Raw genomic sequence first — 24,092 nt, 5'->3', positions numbered from 1 at the left:
CAACTACAGTAAAGCCCATATAACTCGAACAGCAGGGGACCAGGTCAATAGTTAGAGGAATATGGGGTATTCGACTCATCCGAGGTTATGACAAACAAGGAACGGCAATGCCATTTTAATTACCCTATCTTTCTTTTGGATTTCTTTATTCAAGTGTTTTATTGTTAGCAATATCAAATTGAAAAATAATTATAACATAATTAAAGCGTTTGAAAATGCTGACGAGAAAGCCCTAAGTGTCAAATGTCATTCACAGCAGAGTTAAGCTTTAATCATTTAAAACATTTACAATATACATACGGTACTCACAATTAAGTTATTAACCAGCATTACATTACAGACATAAGAAACGATATATATAGATATCAATTTTGTGAAAGCGTGTTCACGAGTTAAGTTAAAAAATACAATATACTGAAAAAGATACGGACTATGATAAAATGTACTTTGCATATCATTTGATATTGTTTTCATCTTTCGATAAATTTAAATAACATTGTATATTAACCTGTCAAATGAAAACAACACAGAAATTAAATAAAAAAGAGGCCCAGAGGGCCTGTATCGCTCATCTGGTTTGTAATGCCAAGTAAAGTTCTGAATACAGGTTCATTGTTTCTTTTCTGAAGGAATGTGAATATTTACCTCTCCTTCCCCTATTTGGCCCCACTCTGTCTGCTCCAGGGGTCAATGCCAAAATTTATACAAATTATGTTACCCTTCCCCTTAAGATGTTTCTGGGTCTTCTTTGGTTACAATCCAAGCAGAACTATATAACTAGTTAGCAATTTAAAGAATTTACCTCCATTTCCTCTATTTGGCCTCAACCCTCTTTCTCCCGGGGAGTCAGAGTCAAAATGTATACAAACTCTATTCCCCTTCCCCCAAGGATATTTCTGGCCAAATTTGGTTTCAATCCAAGCAGAACTTTATATGACAAGTAGGGATTTATAGGATTTACCTCTATTTCCCCTATTGGGGCCTGCCCCTCCTGCCCCCAGGGGTCAACGCCAAAATTTATACAAACTCTGTTCCCCTTCGTAATTACCCCAAGGATGTTTGTGGCCAAGTTTGGTTACAATCCATGCAGAACTCTAGGACTAGTAGTGATTTATAGGATTTACCTATTTTTCCCCTATTTTGCCCCGCCCCTTCTGCCCCTTGGGAGTCAGAGCCAAAATTTACACAAACTCTGTTCCCCTTCCCCCAAGAATGTTTATGGTCAAATGTGGTAACAATCCATGAAGAACCGCATGACAATTAGCGATTTAAATAATTTACCTCTATTTCCCTTATTGGACCCTGCCCCTCCTGCCCCTGGGGGGGTCAGAGTCAAAATTTATACAAACTCTGTTCCCCTTCCCCAAAGGATGTTTCTGGCCAAATTTGGTTACAATCCATGGAGAACGCTATGACTAGTAGTGATTTAAAGGTAATGTTGAAGGACAGATGACAGACGGACAATGCGGACGGACGATGTGGATGGACGACGGAAGGACGATGGACGACAGACACTGCGCCATGACATAAGCTCACCGGCCCTTCAGACCAGGTAAGCTAAAAATTTCAAGGGCCGAACACCTGTTCGATGAATACATGGGTAAATAATATTTATTTGATGAAACAGGGACATATTTCTGTTCAATGAATAAGAGGTATTCGATGAATAGCTGTTCGAGCTATCCAGGGTTTTGCTACACAGATTATATAGGGACAGGGTCTGGACTGTACAGTGTAAGACCAGTTCGACGAATAGGGGGAATTTGAGGAATCCAGGTTAGAGTTAAAGGGGTTATACTGTATCTATATCCAAGATGGCAGACCAGATGCGCTAATAATTGAAGAAATTCAGGACCAAGCAAAATCATCAGTGTTTAAATCATAGAGGTTTGACTGTAGTAATTAGGGCTTCTTTAAGCTTTATTATAATTAATTTCGCTTTAAGGAAATGAATATGTCCATAAAGTAGCTTTAATACATAAGTAGTTTACAGATATTCAGAATTTCATACACATACTAATGATATTGTTTCCAGCATTGACAAAACAATTCCTCATGTAGTATTATATCAGTCTTTCATATGTGGATAGAAGGATAGAGATATTCTAGCCGAGGGTTAAGAAATGTGGAAATGCTTGCCAAGTGTAGAATATCTCTCTATCCTAAGCTTCCTCTCCACATAATATGGTGTGTTCTTTACATACTCATCATTATAGATAATTGCCGTAAAAATGTGTCTGCAGTAGCTAGGACTCCCCTGGTGTTTTGGGCCAGTAAAATATTGATTTTTGTTTTTCGTATTAGCGGAAAACAGGAGCAGAAAAGCTGACAAATATGAAATCAAATTGAGAGCTTTGGGTTAAGATAACTCTAATCGAAATGTTATAAAAAAAATGTCATGAAATTTATATCCCCCGCTTTCATTATTCAAAGGCTCATAACTCCGCCAAATAGGGTCTGATGCAAGTGCCAAGCGAACTTATCCGAGCCCTTGGCACATTTAACCATGTGACCAAATTATAAACAAGAGATCCCAGAGGGATCTTAGAACCCACCAAAGATTGATCTATGGTATGTCAGACAATTGAAAGAGGGATCTTTTCTCTGGTTTTCAAACTTCAACTATCAAAATTCAAGATGGTGGCCTTGGCCTATTGGCCATCTTGTAGACCGATCTGTCCCCAAATTCAATATGCACAACTTTAACTGGGGCCCAATGGGAACCTAAATGTGAAACTTGAGAATGATCCCTTCAGATGTACTTTCTGAGAAATTTTTTTAAAGCCTGGTGGCCATCTTGTTGATTGATCAGTCCCAACATGCAATATGCACAACAAGGGCCCTAGAAGAACCTACAAATGGAATTTGAGAATGATCCCTTCAGTACTTTCTGAGAAATAACGGTAACAAACTTTAACTACCAAAATCCAAGATGGCTGCCAGGCAGCCATCTTGTTGACCAATCTGTCCCAATTGATGCAAAATGCGCAACTATGGCCCTAGGGGAACCTACTTATGGAATTTTAAAATGATCCCTTTAGTGCTTAGTAACTTCAACTACCAAAATCCAAGAAGGCAGCCTGGCGGCCATCTTGTTCACCAATCAGTCCCAAACACAATATGCACATTAATTAGGGCCCTAGGGAAATGCACAAATGCAATTTGACAAGTATCCCTTCAGTACTTTCTGAAAAATATTGATAACAAACTTTAACTGTCAAAATCCTAGATGGTGGCTTGACGGTCATCTTGTTTACAGTTCTGTCCCAAATTGCAATATGCACAACTTGGGCCCTAGGGGAACATGCATATGAATTTTGAGAACGATCCCTTCAGTACTTTCTGAAAAATAATGATAACAACCTTTAACTATCAAAATCAAAGATGGTGGCCTAGCTGGCAGCCATCTTGTTAACCGATCAGTCACAAAACGCAATATGCACAACTAGGACCCTAGGGGCACCTAAATATGAAATTTGAGAATCATATCCCTTCAGTACTTTCAGAAAAATAGCGATAACAAACTTTAACTATCAAAATCCAAGATGGCTGACTGGCGCCCATCTTTTTTTGACCGATCGGTCCTTAATTAGTACAATATGCACGACTAGAGCCCTAGGTGAACATTAATTTGGAATTTGAGAATGATTCCTCAAGTACTTTCTTGGAAATGGCGATAATAAGAAATATTAACGGAGGGAAGGACGTTTTGGTGAAAGCGGGGGATAATAATTAAGCTAGAACAGTATAGAGGTATTAGCTAGGTGAAAAGCAATTCATACTAGCAAAGCTGAAACTAGTAGATCTAGAATGGTTATGACTTAGAAAAGAGAGTCTATTCCATATGCTTATACTTGCCTCATTTGTTTAACAATGGCTTCAATCCTACTACCATCCAGCTCTTTTTTCATGCTGGCCCTGATCGAGTTTGAATTCTTCGACATGTTTTTCCTCTGTTAAGTGCTCGTGTCAAGTGTTGATATTATCCTCTAAATTTTCTCACATCACCAGTTGAATTCAACCTACATCATGGAACCATGAATTTAAATAAAATATTATATCTCAAGTTTGACTATAAAGATAAACAATTTGCATAATTCTACAAAGACATATGTAATTTAAGTCAGTATTTCAAGGAGTCAGAATGACTAACCTTTCTTTTAAAGTTTTCTTTCTTAAATCAAATAACAGGGGTTGATAGGTCAGAATCGCTCACCTGCTATACATCAGGTGATCACTTCAAATACATACTACTATGTACCGTATTTTCCCTATTATGAGCGCCTCCTTTAATAAGAGTGCCCCCCCCCCCCCCAACATTTTTTGCTGGAAAAAAAATCACCTTATTTCATACAATTTTTCTGACAGATTGTGACGATTTGTCTGTGCAGGTGCTAATAAAATACTGTTTCACATCATCAGTTTGATGCTTAACATACATATATCATCTTGTATCAGAACTAAAGTTATTGCATTAGACAACTTAGGACATTTTTGGCGAGAGTTAACACATAAAAACAGCAAGATTACAATATTCAAAACAAAACGTGTCACTTGAATATCCCACACACGTGTGTGATGAAGGCTAACTTGCCACATTATTTTAGCAATGTCTATACAGGTTTAAGAATACAGTACTTACTAGTACTGCATATATCTATGATAAAGGTTCCTAAATAATAGAAATGTTATAATTTCAATGCGTTTTATTGTGTACTCTTGTCGGTATTTCCCATGCATCTGCCACAAAACGAAAGTAGCGATTGAATAAAGCACCGTCCACCATTTGTGTACGCCTGGTAAAAAAACAGGCTAGCAATGAAATGCCACAATTCCGTCAAACAGACTCGAACACTCAGATAACTCAAAGTTTTCTCTCGGTCCCTTCGAGTTTGTATTAACCGAATTCCACTATATCAAAATCCAAGATGGCAGCCGGTGGGCCATCTTGTAGACCGATCAGTCTCAAATTGCAATATGCATAACTTGGGTCCTAAGGGAACCTATATGTGAAATTTGAGAAAGATCCCTTGAGAACGGTCTGTGAAATAACAGTAACAAACTTTAACTATCAAAATCCAAGATGGCTGCCTGTTGTTCACCGATAGGTCCCAAAAAGAAATATGCACAACAAGGGTCCTAGGGGAACCTACACTTGATAGCCACTCATCCCAGCATGTCATGATTCAGGGCATCCAGTAGACCCTGAGAGTAAGTTTCTGGCTCTTGAAAATCAGATTTGACTCTTGGGTGTGGGACTAATATTAGGTCTCTAGGCCTTTTGGTTACCAAGAAGATTTTAATCATTTTGGCCCCTGTTACCTTGAATGAAGGTCAAGTGTAGCCCTTCATCCCAGCATATATGCTATAAGCCAATTTTCAGGACTCTACCTAGGTCTCCTACATTTGGAGAAGAAGCTATCTAAATGGAAAAGTTGACACCGGACGGGCAGGTGAGCTCAAAATGGAAAGTACACAATAGCAAAATGCACAACTAGAGCACTTGTCTGTATCAGAAAGTTTCAAAAAGCTGCATTAAACAGTTTTGGAATTATAGCCCAGGTACAAAAGGAAACAGTAATTTGGTATTTTAGACTGACCGTGGTGACAGAAACAAAAGACCCAAAAGGCCTGTATCGCTTACCAGCGGGTTTGTTATAATTATGTCAAGATATGAACTCTGAAAATAGGAACATTTATTTCCCATATTGGGCATTACTCTTTCTACTCAGAGCCAAGATTTATGCAAATTCTGTTTCCCTTAAGCTTCCATCACAGTTGTTGCTGGCCAATTTTGGTTACATCCATGCAGAACTCTATGACTAGTAGCGATTTAAAGGAATAACCAATATTTCCCCTATGTCATAATTACTGAAAACAATGTACCGGTATAATATGCACTATGTGTTGTTGATCCAAAGGTTTAATTTAAATTTCCTGTTGAAATTGTACTAAGCTGATGATTATATAAAATATTTGTACAATTAGTATGCATGTATACAATGTGATCCAGGAATTCAGATAAACTATTATAACATACATCTAGATAATATAGATAATTTCAACAGTGATCATGTCAGCATATTGAACCAATTATCACTTTGTGATCATGAAAACATGTTTTTTTGGGAAAGTTTGTGTCACAGTGGTAAAAGGCGCAGGTATGTTTGGCTAGGCGATTGGATGCCGTAGATCGTGAGTTTGAGGCTTGGTTAGGGCACAAGTCTATAAATTGTCATCCTTTGTTAAATTGTGTTTCTTTGATATGTCATAATTACTAAACACCATGTATCATATGCACTATGTGTTGGGGATCCATATGTTTTTGATAACGTATGTAATCTGTTTTGATTAAAGAAATTGTACATTTCTTGAATGAATAATCAACAATGTTTGTCCAACGAAGTTACACAAATTATAAACAAGTGCTGCATATCTAATACGAACATTAAAAACAACTATAATTCTATATAATATTATGTCATATCAGTAAAGACAAAAATATCAAATACCTTGAATACAGTTACAACATTCATGATAATTTATGTAAACTGACATGTAAGTCATTAAAGAATTACAACAATTATTACATTGTATTGTACGTTTTGTCTATATTATGAAAAGAGAATAAGCATATTTTCAAGTTAATGTAGTAAAATCACTGTCAAAACAAACTCTGTTGTATTGGGCATGCTGTTATGCAGGGATATACAATTGCGCAGTGATCTGTATATGCACTTACATATATGTATATTAAGTGGGGGGTCAGGGCCATATATTGATTTAAACAAACTCTGTTTACCTCCACCCAAGAATGTTTCTGACCAAATTTGGTTACAATCCATGCAGAACTCTATATATGACATGTAGCGATTTAAAGGAAATGTTGACAAACTAACGGACCACAGATGCTGTACGTGCCATGACAAGAGCTCATCAGCCCTTCAGGCCAGGTGAACTGAGAACAATATTGCATCGATCAAAATTTTTTGAGATTTTTCATTTTAAACAACTTTCAAATAATACAGTGTCTGTTATTATATATACATCAGTTGATATTAGGAGTACAGATATAAGATTATAAACAAACCCGGAAGTAAATGTATACATACTGTATATGTGATAAGTCATGATCAACAACAGATTTATACGTCGCTATATAATGTAAACGTACCCTAACCTATAGGTTTAAATGCCATATGCTATACAGAGAAATATTTATAAAAGAAAGCATTTCTCCTATTTAACTTAAAACTACATGCTTCACTCACATAATAAAGACTTACATTCCAAAGTGAATCTCTGTAGACAATCCTGAGTTACACATGTACAATGTATATGTGTTGCCTCTTCAAACTCTTAATCCTTTTAAATTGTCCCGTATATACACGTACACTGATATGTTAAAAGATTAGAATTATAAACACTTACACATGACATTTACTTTAAGTATTTATTTGTGATATTCAGCTCATTTGTTGTGTATTGTACAAGTATAGACCTACAGAGCTACACTTAATTTTTAAATCCTTTGTCTTCCTTAAATAATTACAACTTTGAACACTGTAAATATCAAATAAATCACGTAACATACAGTTTTAACATGCACATGCAAATTTCATTTCCTGATAAAAAAATGCGTCTTTTTCATGTTTGCCTAAAGGGACTTTAAATGAAAGTCAAGGTCAATTATTTGAACAAACTTGGAAGCACTTCATTTCCAAGATGTTACCAGTGCAGTATTAGGTATCAGGGCTTCTTGGTTTTTCAGAAAAAATTGTTTTAAGAAAAACAGGATGTATATGGACACTGGACATCGAACCACGGCATATAAGCTATAACCATGCAAGCTACAGACCCAATATCGAGTCTCTTGGCATCTTATAGTTATTATCTTGACATTCTTAATAAAAAATAGAATAAAGATCAATGTCATTCATTTGAATAGACTTGATAAACCATCATTAAAATATAAGGCCATTTAGACCCTAGGACAAAAGCCCCTTATATAGGACAAAAGCCCCTTTGGACAAAAGCCCCCTTATAAATTAATTCTTCATAAAATACAGCATTTTTTTCATTTTTATTTTTTCAAATTTTGAAAAATATTTTATCCACAGTTGAGTGTACACTAACCTTTACACTCTAGTGCACTGGGAGTGCACTACATTTAAACTAGTAGTGCACATTTAGACTACAGGTCCACATTTCACTAAACAGACTAACTTTTGGCCTAAGTTAGGCCTGAATAAGCGATTGAGTCAAAAAGTTAGTTAGTACTAAGTTCCGTTTCATCAAGCAGTCTACGACTGGTCGTAAGTTTGCGACGGACTAAGATTTGGACCGAGTTAGTCCTGACAAAATTTTTGCAATATTTTCAACGAACAAAAAAAATTGATATTTGAATGCATTTCTATACATAATATTGGAATAAATTAAAAATGTTGAATCATTTTTTTTTTATTTGGCCTCAGTGCTACAAATAATTGTTTAAGCATAAGTTTGACCTCTATAATTATTTCAAAGATATAGCAGAGACCTATAATACAAGGGAAAAAGAACCAGTCACTCTAGGAACTGCATGACCCTATGCCAAAATACGAAGGTGTTGTATATAGGGTTACATGACTATTGTCCATCAAAACCATCTGATATATATTCATGATAACCAATTCTTGTAACATTAATTTCTAAAAGTCGATGATCTAGAAAACAATAAGGAACAATCTATATGTAGGAAATGTTTTTGAAGTTCAAAAATGTTACTCAAAATTAGACTTGATCAATCCCAAAGTGCAAATGTTGAAAAATGCAGATAAATTTGGAAAAAAAACCCAGTAAAATTCATGAATGGAAGAATGCTATAATTATGGTCTTGGATATGTTTAAAATGCATATCCGAGCATCAATGATACCAAAATTTTCCCAACGAAAGGGGTGGGTGGGTACCATCCCCCTCTCTGATTGCGGGGCCCTCGGGGCCCCCTCCTTTTCAATTATTGCCTTCAATTAAAATATTTGTGGAAAACCCTGCACATTATGACATAAGCTCACCACCCCTTTGGACCAGGTAAGCTAAAAACTGTTGAAAGAACTCTTTCGACTCAATACAGGAGAGAATATTTTCTGCAATAGAATATATAGTGGAGATCGAGTTTAGATTGGTACACGTCAAGTTATCACTCAGAAAGCTTCCAGACGAAATATTGCTTGGATAAACCAATGACAGAAAGGAGTTATAACTGATGAATTAGGAGAAATAAAGTATGTTTACTGGGATCCTGATAGTGACATTACAAATGTATGACGTCACATGTCAATGTTAATGCAAATATTACATTTTATCGCCAGAGGCTCACCACTTTTGTCTTCTATAACCCTCGCTAAAATACAGCTTACCTTTAAGACACTGACCATGTATTCTCTTTATCAATCACTACAAGGTGTAAGGCTTAATTTCCACTGATGTTGAACTGATGAAATGAGTTACAGTTCTAATTTAGATACACATGTAAACTAAAGGGCATAGCTACTATTGTTAAAACTCTGGGGAAGTGTCTAGTATAGCGGACCCCGGAAGTTTAGAAACATAATAATCAGTGCACATGTCTGAGGTTGCTACGGGCCATGTAGACATGCAGCCATTTTGAATCACCGCTTTGAAGTGCCCACGGGGGTTCGGGGGTGAAAACCCTGAGTAAAGAATCAAGGACCCGCAAAGTTTGTTTATTTTTACGTCCTATTAACAGCCAGGGTCATGTAAGGACGTGCCAGGTTTGTTGGTGGAGGAAAGCCGGAGTACCCGGAGAAAAACCACCGACCAGCGGTCAGTACCTGGCAACTGCCCCACATGGGATTCGAACCCGCATCCCAGAGGTGGAGGGCTTGTGGTAATATGTCGGGACATCTTAACCACTCGGCCACGGGGGTGAAAACCCTGAGTAAAGAATCAAGGACCCGCAAAGTGTGACATCATCCCTCACGCCCCGCAGTTGGTATAAAAACCCAAATATATCAAGGTTAATGTATAAACAATTGTTCCAGTATAACTTTAAATTGATCGGAAAAACTGGAAAAAATAACAGCAGGTAACAAAAAGAAACAGTAACCTAATATATGCATACAAAAAGTTTCATGCAGTTTCGTTGAACCGTTTTGAAGTTATAGCCCGTAAACAAACAGAAACAGTAATTTGGTTATTTTGACTTAGTTTCCATGGTAACGGAAACAATTAAAAAAATCAAAGGCCCGCAATAGCAAAAGGCACATCTACATCTACCAAATAATCGACCTACTTCATCATATTGAAGATCATGTCGATATTGTTGAAGGTGTGGCTATGAACAGGGGAAGAGAAGAAAATAATTAATTTAGAGATGAAAGACGAGTTTTGAAGGAGTCAAGTGACTTTGAGATTACAAGATCTTGCGGAAGAGAGTTCCAGTCTTGGATAGTGCGGGGAAAGAAGGAGTGTTTGCGAGAATCAGTTCTACAGTAATGTATTTGGTATGCAAGTGTATGGGAGTGTCTGGTAGGGCGTAACTGTGAGGTCAAGTATTGGTCTTTTTTAATAGCTACTATGCCGTGAGTGATTTTGAAAAGCATAGTAAGCCGTGCGTTTTTCCTTCTAGCCGATAAGCTAGGCCACTCTAGGTGTTCAAGCATGTCACTAACGCTTGAGGTGTTATGGAATCTGTTAGTGACATATCGAGCAGCTCTGCGTTGGACCATTTCTAGCTTATTAATGTCTCCCTTCTGGTATGGGTCCCACACTGTACAGGCATATTCAAGTGTGGGACGTACTAAGGATTTGTATGCTTGTTCTTTAATCTTTTTTGAATTAATTTTGAGATTTCGTCTAATAAAGCCAAGGGTCTTATTGGCTGTGCATGTGATGTTGCTGATGTGGGAGTCCCATTTGAAGTCGTGTTGGATTGTTACGCCCAGATATTTTGCCTTATCAGTGTGTTCCAAACAGTGACCATGAAGATAATAATTATGTTTGATTGAATGTTTAGTCTTGGTAATCGAAAGAACATTACATTTCTGGGGGTGGAATTCCATTTTCCACCTTTTTTCCCAGTCAGCTAGTTTATCTAGATCATTTTGGAGTGTTTCTGAATCTTTTTTCGATGTAATGGTTATGTATGAGATAGTGTCATCGGCGAACAATCTAACTGAAGATGAGAGGTTAAGTGGCATATCATTGATGTAATATAAAAACAAACTTGGGCCGAGAACAGAGCCCTGGGGGACCCCCGATTCTACAAAGAGTGGTGGGGAAAGTTCGCCGTCAAGGATTACAGATTGTGTTCTGTTCTCGAGAAAGTTTTTGATCCATCTGTTAACGTCCCCCCCTGATGCCATAGCTATATAGTTTATGGATAAGAAGAGTGTGACTGACCTTATCGAAAGCTTTTGAGAAGTCAAGAATGAGCACATCTGTCTGTTTGTTATTTTCAATATTTCTGGAGACATCATCTAAAAATTCTAATAGTTGAGTTTCACATGACCGGGATTGTCTGAAGCCATGTTGGAGAGGATAGAGGATGTTATTTCGGTCGGCATGAGACATGATGTTACTTACTACAATATGCTCTAGGAGTTTGCTGCAGATACAAGTGAGCGATATTGGCCTATAATTTTCAGGACTATATTTATTACCTTTTTTATAGATAGGTGACACATGGGCTACTTTCCAATAGCAAAAGGCACAACAAGAGCACATGCCTGATGCACACAGAGAGTTTCAAGGAGCTCCATTGAACGGTTTTTGAGTTATAGCTATAACCCGGAAAAGAAACTTGGACAGACGGATGGATGGAGCCAAAAACAATATCAACCGCAAAAATGTTTCGCCGAGGATAAAAAACAAACTCAATTTAACATCTTGAACTTGTCTAAACTGTTTTTGTAGCATTCCTAGTCCGATACCAAACGGTGTCGGCTTGTTCCAGGTTTTCGAGTACTACTGCGCTCTGGCCCTAAACCAGACATCTATCTGTCATAATGTCTAAGTCTGGTGTCAGGGCCAGAGTATCTCGGGCTAGACCATGGCAAGCACATGTGAACACGGAGTCGCCGTCTTTTCCATGTCAGGTCGCCGTCAATAACTCGTGATATTTCGCAGAAAAATGGGGTCCGCTACACTAGATGTGTTCCGATTTCCCAGTATTGAAATGTATTTGCATAGAACATTTCAATACTGGGAAATCTATAAAAAAAATTAGTCAAGATTCTTAACCAGGAAGCCGGCTGATGGAGTGTAGCAATGTTCCAGCGATAGTGGAAGGCAGATATAAATTTAAAATAATATGCAATATTATTGAGACATTTTTGCATATAAATCTCTGTTTGTTTACAGTAGCGATATATAATATTTGACAATATCAGTGACACGACGTTAAAGAAATCTATCTTGAGTTGATGTACCGCTAGTCGTGTGGGCGAAGAGTAACAACAGGTGGCATTCGCTAACAAACCACAGTGAATTGCAATAACTGAGACATTACATGAATCATGATCATCAATTTACCTTCGTGAGGTCATATTTTACCCCAACCGGAATTAAGCTCTTTCTACATCAGGATTTTCCGATCTTAAGCTACCAAGTCCAGCTTTTATTATGGCGGAAGTAGAACGGTGTCTTAAGCCTCGTTTTCAATATTTTCATATTATGGTTCTTAAATCAAAGTACTGAAAGTACTGTCGGTAAACTTCTGTAGTTCATTGCTAAAGGTAGATAATAGGCTAGGCACATTTTCATGTCCTAATTAAGCATATATCAGTTTGATATTTGCTTATATTTTGTCTCTAAATAGTAAAATTAATGAAAGCAATCTTCATATCTTTTTGACGACATTTTTTTCTTTGACTTACCTCCCTTGAGTTCCAATGGGTCGTGACGTCATCTGAGACAATCAACTACCGGAAGCCAGTGTGCCCATCGTGGAACTGTTGGCATGCATGTGGATTTTAAGCCACATGTCTCAGTATTTACGGAAATGTACACTTAGAAAAAATATGATATATTTCGACTTATTGGGTTGCGTGATATGTAACATAACTTAATGACACATTATTGACGTCATAACATATAAAATGCGGTCACTTCATGTAAATGATAATGTTAATATGACTGAAGGCTAGGCCTCAAAGGGCGCAGCCAGATGTTTCAGTAACCATTATTTATGCAATGTTAATACGTTCAATTTATAGAAATAAACGGAGCCGAATTTTCTGTTATTTTTTTTATTCATATATTCACACCTCAAACCCTTAATTGGTAAAGGAAATCCACATAAGAAAAGGAAGACATTTTTATTTCTGTAACAGATATTCCGTTTTTGGCCAGCTAATTATATTGGAAGGTGGTCTATCACTTGAACGCTTGCAAATAAAAAGCAATAGCACTGAGCTTCTGCCAGATGAAGATTACGTTTGTCGGATCATGAAAGCGTTTGAACTGCTTGATTATATAATGAGCTGACTTCAAAGCACTGTATTCAATGGGATTTTTTTTACAGTGGGGAAAAATGGCGGCCGCATTTCGTGCCCTTCGTGCCTTATTAATGTTAAGTACATATATCATGTGGAGTATCATGTGAGGGGTTAAACATAACGTCATTTTTCACGAATGAATAAGTAGTACTTTCCTATTCAGTCCAACCTGGAGTAATACGACTATGCATGTATGTAATATATAGTTTACACACAAAATTACACAAACAAGTCTCCCCCCCCCATTTTCGTCGACTGAAATGTTCTAAAAATGTACATTTAAAAGTAAAAAGGGTCCTCCTGCACATTTTTCATACTTCATTTCAGAAAACATTCAAGCACGTAATGTTCGAACCTTTAATGATAAAAATTCAATAACACATGAACTAGACTAAATTGTCCATCAAGGGGTTCTACTGTTTCAAAAAAAAGTCTCCGAAAAGATTAATTTGTGTATATGTCTTAGCAAGACAATTAATTTATTATTATTTTGAGTTAACACTTACACAACAATGTACCGATGGCGTGAGGACGGTATGTTCGAGCAGGGTTGCATAATGATATGAGGACATTCACAATTATCATTTTAAATGCAGGTCATTAGAATAGAAAAATAACCATGTTGAGAACGTTTAAGGTGGTTCGATACAGTTAGGTCTAAAACATTTCCCTAGTTCAATTTTCTTTAAAATTTGCTCTCTGAAAGATTAGTTGATAAACTGTTTATTAAGGCTTTTATTTGAAATTTGACAAAGCGGTTTTGAAATTATTGTACTCTCAATAACCCTACTTTACCGTCTGTTTTTCTCAAAATACAATTTTACATACTTATTTTCAAAGATTGGTAATTGACTGAAATATTACAAACAACAACATTTTTATCTTTTATATCTAAGTTTATATGGCCATCAATGACCTCAATGTCGTTTCCACTCTTAGAAATACATAAATTGTGAATTTTTTACGCGAATGCGTATAAATGAGGCCTAAAAAGGGCCAATTTTTGCATTTGAATTTCAACTTAAATACCTAATTTTAAAAAATTGTGTTGTTTAATTTTCTTTATTTTTTGTCCACAAAATTAGACAGTTGTTTGGGTTGCGATGAAAGAATATGGAAAAATTGACCGCGGAATTTTTGAGTAATTAGCCTTTCTATACCCCTACCCCCTAAAAATTACTTTTTTTTCACAATTATATTATTAGACCGAAATCGAGCGGTAATATTTTTATAAAGTATATCTTATATATTCAACATTATAAAGTGTAATAGTCTGATAATATAGATTGTTATAACTGTTAATTTTATGTCACGATTCCACCGATTTGATGCTACACAAAGCTAAGAAATGACACAGATAAGCCATTATTTTGCCTGGATATAATATCTGAAAAATGATTATGGAAACTTCCGTGTAAAGATTTCACTTCAATTACCCTTTAGACAATCCATGATTTTAAATTGTTTAAGCGTAAAAATATTTTATCAAAATCTCTCTTTCCGTCGTCAAGATATCTTAGCTTCAATAGTCGTTTGAGGCAGATATTCAAGCATAAATTTGAATTTGGCGCCAAAATTTTAGCGATGAAAAGCGTCTACGTCACAACGATCGAAGTTGATAAACTTCAACTTGATCACAAAAATGTCGATAAATTCGATGTCATCATACACAACTGTATGTCTTTGTAGTTTGTATGTTTTTTAGGAGATATCTGCATATCTAATACATGTAGACATACATTTATTATCCGAAGTAAACTAAAACAAATTTTTGGATCCTCAAGATTACCTGCACTGCAAGTCTACGCTTATGAAAAAAATCTCTTATTCTGAATCCTTGATCTACGTTCACGCTTCAGCTGATTACTGTAGTCAGGAAAATAATTAGTCTCTGCCTACATGTACATGTTTAGTTTCTATATCATAGATATAATACTGTTGTTGACACTAGCTTACATGTGCTTTTTCGTAAGATAGTATTTGATCAACTGAATCAGAGTACTTCCATGCATTTTCTCAAAACAGGAAATACATGCATCACCTAATTACAGTAAATGTAGTTATGTCTTACCGTACATGTATGTACAGTAAATAAAGTCATGTTTCCCGAACGTGTTAGTGCTTATTGAAGATCATATAAGCTAAACATGATACATGTATACATCTACATACGAAATATTCATGAAATATACTTGCTTGTACAAATTGAACGAAAAGCAGGGGTGGGGCGATGGAGAGATGGAAATATTTCTGTATCTGTCGTTTTATACTAGATGTTTACTCGGCAAAATTGGAATATCTTGGTTTAATTATGTATCTCCCTTAAACACATGTATACAAGTGTCAAATATTCACAGTTAACGGAGTTGAACAGAAAATGTTTTAATCTTTAATTGTTATGAATTTTCATTTTATTGAGTACAAGACCGTATCGGCATACATGTCTATCAGTCCGTTTGTCATCGTCGGAGACCCACGGGTGATCGCACTACACTACGCTACACGTATATATAATTATCACCCGTGGGTAAACTCCTCGTAAAATCCTCGTAAATTAAGCTAATTCACACACTAGAATTAACCAGTTAGAATACTCGATATATAGTTAGGAACTCTTCAGAATGAAGACTGGTTTATTAGCTTGAAGATAAACAAATAATAAATAACATGCGAGTTTTGTATAATAACGATAAAGGACAAATCATACAGATCTTTATCTTCAAAAACTATCTCATATGACCACATAGGTCATGGCAGAATTTTGAGTGTGGAGGTTTGACACCAAGGGTAGAATGGAGCTGTTGACCACGGTGAGTGTTAACCAGCTGTATTTGGTTACAATATATGTAGGTCAAGGCGGTGTTGGCTCCATGACGTTGAGCTACAACATACGTTTGCCCTAATTGTTACCTTATACCTAATAACATTAAGACTATTAGTATAAAATACATAAATGAAAATAGCTATTTGTGCCCTAATAAAGTATAATATTATTACATAAATACCTAATAAAGTCCTATACTGCTATGAACGAAGCTAACAACGCTTTTGTTCATAGTTCATGTACCCAAACATTCGCCAGGTGCAAGTGTAGGCCAACTTTGTTGTGCTGCCGTATACTGTACATAACCCTTACTCTGATTGGATGAAATCCCATTGCAAAAATGTACTGGAACCAATCAAATTCTTCATGCATATTGTTAAGGACAGAGAGTAACTGATTAACTGTATAGATGCTGACAGGTAATTTAATATCAATTACCAGGTAAGGGGCTGGCTTATGTTCCAATAATTAGCTTATCTGAGTCACTTGGTTAGGGCCCTGTGGCAGCCACATGTTTATGGGACCCAGGGTCAAAGATAACTGATACTCCTCTGTCCAGTAATTGTACACCATGGGAAGGTGATCATGGGGTCTTATCAATGTCCCGTTATAACTGTTTCCCCTTTGTTTTATGAATCAGTCTCGGAGTCAGGCCGGTGCGAGGCACACGTCTGTAAATATATTGTTACCCAAATACAGGTTACGAAGTGTTCTACTTTAAAAAGGTGTTTGGTGCTTTTTGTTCATTAAGAGACAAAAAGGTGGTGTAACATATTCTGGTGGCAGCGGTAAAGGATATCTTTACGAGAGAGACTCCGTTATCAAAGGATAACGCTCGTGAAAGAACAATATGTCAACTCCTGAAGAAACGGAAACAATGACTGCAGCTCAAACAAAATTGGAATTAAAAAGACTTGAAATCCAAGCAGAGCTAGACAGAGAAAAACTTCAACTTGAAAAATTGAAAATTGAAACAGAAGAAAAAGACCGACAAAGAGAAGAGGAAAGACAAAGAGAACTTATGAATTTAGAAAAAGAAAAGATGAAAATAGATGCTGAGGAAAAAGAAAGAGACCACCAGCGAAAATTAAAGGAAATGGAATTAGAGATTGAAAAAGCCAAAATTCACAATGAGAAAAGTGACACAAAGTACAACTCTGTTCCAATTAGACTTAAACTGCAACCTTACAACCACGCAGGCAATGAGGATATAGTGACATTCTTATCAGAGTTTTCCGGATTAGCATTACAAGCAGGATGGACCGAGGAAGTTAAAATGTTACAACTGAGGACATTATTGACTGGTGAAGCTCGGGCCGTCGCAATTCAAGCTCATGGATCATATGAAGAACTGAGCAAAGCCCTGACAGAGAGATATGGGAAACGACCATATCAGTATTTCAAGTTACTTCAAGCAGCTCAGAAGGAACCTCAGGAGACATACAGAGGACTATGGGCAAGGATTGAACAGTATCTTGCTAGATTTGTGGATACAATGGAGAACCCTTTGGACAAATTCAAGGAAGAATTTTTCCTAAATGCACTGCCAACATCTCAAGCACAGTGGATACGCCGTAATAAAGGATCGGGAAGTGTGGTGGAGGCAGCTGAGGATTATATATTGCCTGATAAATATGGACAAAAACCAAAACAGAGTCAGGTTAGTCATCATTCCTTTGATAGAAATAAGTCAGAAATCAAGAAGGAAAATCAACAGGGCCAGTCAAAGAACTGTTTCAATTGTGGTAAATATGGCCATTTCGCGCGCAAATGCCCTCAGAGAAAAAACAATTCAAATATGGCAAGTTATTTAGTTCAACAGTACTCAGGAGGACTCATTCATGTACCTGGAGAGGTGAATGGGCGAGACATTAGTTTCGTTAAGGACACAGGAGCGGCTATGACCCTGATTCGGGAAGATTTAGTCGATCCAAAGTATGTATTAGGGGGACAGAGAGAAACCCTATATACGGCTATTGGACAGCCATTTTCTGCTAAATTGGCTGTAGTACAGATGGACACTCCCTTTTATAGAGGACATGCTCAGGTAGGGTTGGTGCCAGACCTGGCGGCAGAGGCATTGCTCGGGATAGATATCATCGAGCGCAAGGGTGTCAACGTCATAACCCGTCAACAGAGACGTGAACGGGAGCTCGAGGACATAGCTCGAGGTGTAGCCATGGATTGCCAGGGAAAAGCTGGACTGGCTACTGAGGATGATCATGGAAATCATCATATCGAGGAGGAAACCTATCATGGTGATGATAGGAGGGATCATTCTGATCACCCAGAAGTTGTTAGTGTCGATGAGGATGCTAACGAGAACACACGTCCGGATACTACTGGTGGCGATAACACCGACGAAGAGGATGCGTGTGTGTTAGGCGAGACGGTAGAACTCTCAAATGTTAATGCTGAAGTGCTCAGTAGGCTGCAATCGGAGGACCCTACACTCGCAAACATAAGACGAAAATCAGCTGTGTCAGCGGATTTAGTACATGATGACAGGAACGCGATTTACTGGGAGAATGGTATTCTTAAGCGTAAATGGGAGTCATCAAATGGTATTCAGAGCGGAGTACAGGTTGTTTTACCGGAAAGACTTCGGCTGAATGTGATCAAGTTGGCACATGAAAGGCCACTTGCAGGTCATCTTGGAGCAGAGAAAACAAAGGAGAGAGTTTTAACTGCGTTTTATTGGCCTGGAGTCTTCAAAGACATTACAGAGTATTGTAGTACCTGTGACATCTGCCAGAAAGTGGCAAAACGGCGTAGTGACGAGAAAGCGCCATTAGTGCAACCTCCAATAGTGGGTGAGCCCTTTTACAAGATTTCAATGGATGTAGTAGGTCCTTTGTCAAAGTCAAAGAAGGGGAATCGTTTTATCCTTACGATCATGGATGACGCGACGCGATACCCAGAGGCATTTGCACTCCGGAATGTGGATGCTGTAACAGTGGCTGACACGCTTATTGACATGTTTTCGCGTGTTGGATTTCCGAAAGTAATTCTTACTGATCAGGGTACAAATTTTACCTCTGAATTGCTGAAACACCTGTATGAGGTTACAGGTATCAAAGGGATTACGACATCACCATATCATCCCCAGGCAAATGGAAAGGTTGAAAGATTCAATGCTACATTAAAAGCTATTTTGAAGAAGTTGTCAACTAGCAACAAGGACGAATGGGACACTTTGTTACCTTACGCTCTGTTTGCGTACCGAGAGGTACCCCATGAGGAGACCGGATTCTCTCCTTTCGAAATGCTTTATGGTTGGCCCGTACGCGGTCCACTCCAGATTTTGGAGAAGGCCATGACAGGTGAGGCCGAGATACAAACTAACGTTGTAGATCATGTGGTTAAAATGAGGGAAAGACTAGCCGAAATACGAGAAACTGTACAAGAGACACTTGTGATAAAAAGACAAAAAATCAAACAATGGTACGACCAGAACGCTACACAAAGAGAATTTCGTCCTGGTGATGAAGTATTATTACTACTGCCCTCAGACACCTCAAAAATGGTAGCGCAGTGGAAGGGACCTTATCGTGTAATACGGAAGGTAAATGATGTGAACTACGAGATAAGCGTAGGCGGTCGACGTGGGAGAGTCGTGTATCACATCAATCTACTCAGGAAATATCACCGAACTGTACCTCAAATAGGATTTGTACAAAAACAAGCAAATCTTGAGCCAGCAGTGGATTTCGGGGACAGTATTGACGAAATTACGGATGTCAAGTATGGCGCAGGACTCAATAGGTCACAGCGTAATGAATTACGGAAGCTTTGTGAGGACTTTGGAGATGTAATAACCTCAGAACCAGGTAAAACATCTCTCGTATCTCATACCATCAAGACAACAAGCGAGAAACCCATAAGGCAACAACCGTACCGAATTCCTCAATCAAAACGCGAGGAAGTGAAACGGCTAATCGATGACATGTTGGAAAAGGGTCAGATATCGCCATCAGCGAGTCCCTATTCAGCACCCGTTGTTCTGGTAGAAAAGCCAGACAAATCAATCAGACTTTGTGTGGACTATCGAAAGTTAAATGAGATAACACAGTTTGATGGTTATCCGATTCCGCGGATAGATGACATATTCGAGAAACTGGGCCAAGCAAAGTATCTCAGTACTATGGATTTAGCCAAAGGCTACTGGCAAATACCTTTAGCGGAGGATTCACAAGAAAAATCAGCATTTGTTACTGAATTTGGCCAGTTCAAATTTCATGTGATGCCATTTGGAATGAAAACCGCACCAGCGACTTTCGCACGCATGATGAATGAAACATTGATGGGGTTGACGAATGTTGTCGCCTACTTTGACGACATTGTAGTTTTCAGCGCGACCTGGGATGACCACGTTAATCATCTACGTGTCGTATTTAAAAGGCTTAAACAAGTTGGCCTTACTGTGAAACCATCTAAGTGTATACTTGGAGAGGAGGAACTGTACTGTCTTGGACATGTGGTTGGACATGGCACCGTCAAAGCGGATCCAAGGAAAATCAAGGCCATGACCGAATTTCCACTTCCTCAGTCAAAAAAGGGAGTACGCTCATTCCTTGGAATGACAGGTTACTATAGAAAGTTCATCAAAAACTATGCCCATATCGCAGAACCGTTAACCAACATCTTAAAAGCTAAGGAGCCAACAAAAATAGTTTGGACAGAGAAGCGTGTGGAGGCATTTCAGGAGTTAAAGGATGCCATGACGAAAGCACCAGTTTTGAAAACACCAAATTTCACAGAGCCTTTCGTACTACAAACAGACGCGAGTCATTCAGCGATAGGAGGAGTTTTGAGTCAAAATGACGGAGATGATGAACATCCAGTCGCGTACGCGAGCAGAAAATTACTTCCGCGAGAGGTGAATTACTCGACCATTGAAAAGGAATGCCTTGCAATCGTGTGGAGCATCGAAACTTTCGCGTACTACTTGAATGGTGTTCAGTTTACTGTGGAAACTGACCACAATCCGCTTGTTTGGTTAGAGAAAACAAAACTTAAAAATCAGAGACTGATGCGATGGGCATTAGCTTTACAGCCCTATTGCTTCAAAATTAATTACAGAAAGGGTGTGGACAATGCCAACGCGGACGGGTTATCGCGCATCGAGTGAAGAAATAATGACGTTTTAGATATAAATGAGAAAATTGACTATCAATTATTAGAGCATTTACCGCAGTGGTGTATTGACGATGCATAAACAGAACTGTGCTTATTTTTCTTAATTGGATTTAAAGAAAAATTTAATGAATAAACAATGGACTTGGTTAAAGTGAATTCATATCATATTGGGTAAATTACCGTGAAGGGTAATATCATATTATGTTAACAATTAACGAAAAGAGATTGACATCATGAAGATTATTTGAATTTCTATAATGATAACTATAATGTTTGAAATTATGAAGCTAATAATTCTTAATACACATGTTTGTTAAATTGTGTAACACCTGTGTGGAATCCGTGTGACTGGTATCTTGACGTTGAGCTGATTTGTATGTCCCCATAAAATCATTTTAAGAGGGGAGGTGTTAAGGACAGAGAGTAACTGATTAACTGTATAGATGCTGACAGGTAATTTAATATCAATTACCAGGTAAGGGGCTGGCTTATGTTCCAATAATTAGCTTATCTGAGTCACTTGGTTAGGGCCCTGTGGCAGCCACATGTTTATGGGACCCAGGGTCAAAGATAACTGATACTCCTCTGTCCAGTAATTGTACACCATGGGAAGGTGATCATGGGGTCTTATCAATGTCCCGTTATAACTGTTTCCCCTTTGTTTTATGAATCAGTCTCGGAGTCAGGCCGGTGCGAGGCACACGTCTGTAAATATATTGTTACCCAAATACAGGTTACGAAGTGTTCTACTTTAAAAAGGTGTTTGGTGCTTTTTGTTCATTAAGAGACAAAAAGGTGGTGTAACAGATACACATACATTGCAATGCATATAAATTACCTACGACGAATCTACCTGGAGTTTGCCCACGGGTGATAATTGTAGCGTAGTGTAGTGTAGTGCGTGCGATCACCCGTGGGTCTCCGACGATGTCCGTTTGTATGAGTTAGGTTATTTTCCTTCTCAAAAGATACATGTAGCTTCATTTTGATATATTGGCCTAGCCAAATTCTACGGTGGCTGGGAGCGGACATGAAATAAATAAAATTATTGCGTTATTGCGTGGGAACGAAATATTATTGCGTTCGAACGCAATAATATTTCGTTCCCACGCAATAATATTTCGTTCCCACGCAATAATATTTCGTTCCCACGCAATAGTATTTCGTTCCCACGCAATAAATTTCGTTCAAACGCAATAATATTTCGTTCACACGCAATAATATTTCGTTCCCACGCAATGATATTTCGATCGCACGCAATAATATTTCGTTCCCCCGCAATAGTATTTCACTCCCACACAATTTCGTTCCCACGCAATAATATTTCGTTCCCACGCAATAATTTTATTTATTTCATGTCCGCTCCCAGCCACCGTACATTATCATACATGGATGATATGACAGTAATCACGCCTCCGTAGTAATATGATTAAGATATGGCCTACAACTTATGAAACGGCACCTTATCTAAAAAAGATGTTTCCTTATTTTTAACGATTTAAAGTTTTATTTATTGTATTATACTTTATAAATGGCGTACAGGGGACACTATACATGTCTATAATTGTATCTATCTTGTACGTACAGCATAGTATCTTGTACACATGAACAACTTAGTATATAAACTTGTACGTACAAGATACTACGTTGTGCGTTTAAATGTACAATTTCATAATTTGTACGTACAAGATACTGTAATAATTTGTAATATATGAAGTTGTACGTACAAGATAATAATTTGTAGGTACAAGATACTAGGTAGTACGTACATGATACAACGATGTACTTACAGACGTACAAGATAAGTGTTTGTGCATACGTACGTACAAATGTACACGATACTGTAACAATAGATACTAAAAAGATACTAAGTTAAACGTACAAGATAATAATTTGTATGGACATGATAAATAAAACTATATATTGGTCCTAACACGCTGCCGTAAATAAAAGCATTATATGTGCTTTTATATTACTGTGTATATGACTTTAATACATTATGCTTCAATATTTCCATTTGAATGTGTGCAATTGTGTTACAACGAAAGTTGTTTTGTACCAATATTTAGTCAACTATTTTAAAAAGTAAAAGAATGAATTTACATTTTTAACAGTTTTAATGAAAACTATGTATACATGTTTTGTACCTATAAGTCTAAGGGCTTTTGGTTGATAAAAGTTTGATTGATTGAAGGCACATACTGAAATAGAATACAAATCCAAATCATGTATGCAATAAAGATTATTTAATGGTTTCAACGCAAAATATACTATATAAAATATACTTTATTAAGAAGGTTAACACAAAACCACTTAAAATGACCAATTACAAAGAATATTGATATGAAATTGCAGACTGCGACATTTGAAATAGCCAAAGGTGAACCGTTGATATTTCGTTCCCACGAAATAATATTTCGTTCGCACGCAATAGTATTGCGTTCGAACGCAATAGTATTTCGTTCGAACGCAATAGTATTTCGTTTCCACGCAATAATATTTCGTTCCCACGCAATAATATTTCGTTCCCACGCAATAATTTTATTTATTTCATGTCCGCTCCCAGCCACCGTACTAACGTAATAATCAATCAACTTGAAATATACAATCTGTTGAAAAAAATTACAGA

General features: G+C 37.4%; 2 protein-coding genes across 4 annotated transcripts in view; one reads left to right on the top strand and one right to left on the bottom strand.

Moving 5' to 3' along the window:
- LOC138323053 (tyrosine-protein phosphatase non-receptor type 11-like) overlaps window positions 1-12,670 on the bottom strand; it is a 58,056-nt gene extending 45,386 nt beyond the window's left edge. The window contains exons 1-2 of one of the 3 annotated variants that reach the window (XM_069267393.1): window positions 12,536-12,670; window positions 3,859-4,022 (exon numbers count right to left, since the gene is read on the bottom strand). In XM_069267393.1, the coding sequence (XP_069123494.1) occupies window positions 3,859-3,944 (86 nt within the window). In that variant the 5' untranslated portion in view covers window positions 3,945-4,022; window positions 12,536-12,670. Of the gene's footprint in view, window positions 1-3,858; window positions 4,023-7,286; window positions 7,421-12,535 lie in introns of those variants that run through there. The other 2 variants (XM_069267400.1, XM_069267408.1) reach the window with 2 other exon arrangements.
- Window positions 12,671-17,174: 4,504 nt separating this feature from the next.
- Window positions 17,175-21,455, top strand: LOC138321167 (uncharacterized). The gene has a single exon (XM_069264679.1). It carries the CDS (start codon window positions 17,175-17,177, stop codon window positions 21,453-21,455), a length of 4,281 nt encoding a protein of 1,426 aa, XP_069120780.1.
- Window positions 21,456-24,092: the final 2,637 nt, after the last annotated feature.

Source organism: Argopecten irradians, chromosome 1, assembly GCF_041381155.1.
Source record: "Argopecten irradians isolate NY chromosome 1, Ai_NY, whole genome shotgun sequence".
In the NCBI taxonomy this organism is placed as follows: Eukaryota; Metazoa; Mollusca; class Bivalvia; order Pectinida; family Pectinidae; genus Argopecten; species Argopecten irradians.
Note: the sequence above shows the minus strand (reverse complement) of the source record. Positions and strands in the feature narration are given on the sequence as shown.

Bases quoted from the DNA above. Each gene is read 5' to 3' on its own strand.
- LOC138321167 (XM_069264679.1), top strand. From the start codon at position 17,175: ATGTCAACTCCTGAAGAAACGGAAACAATGACTGCAGCTCAAACAAAA.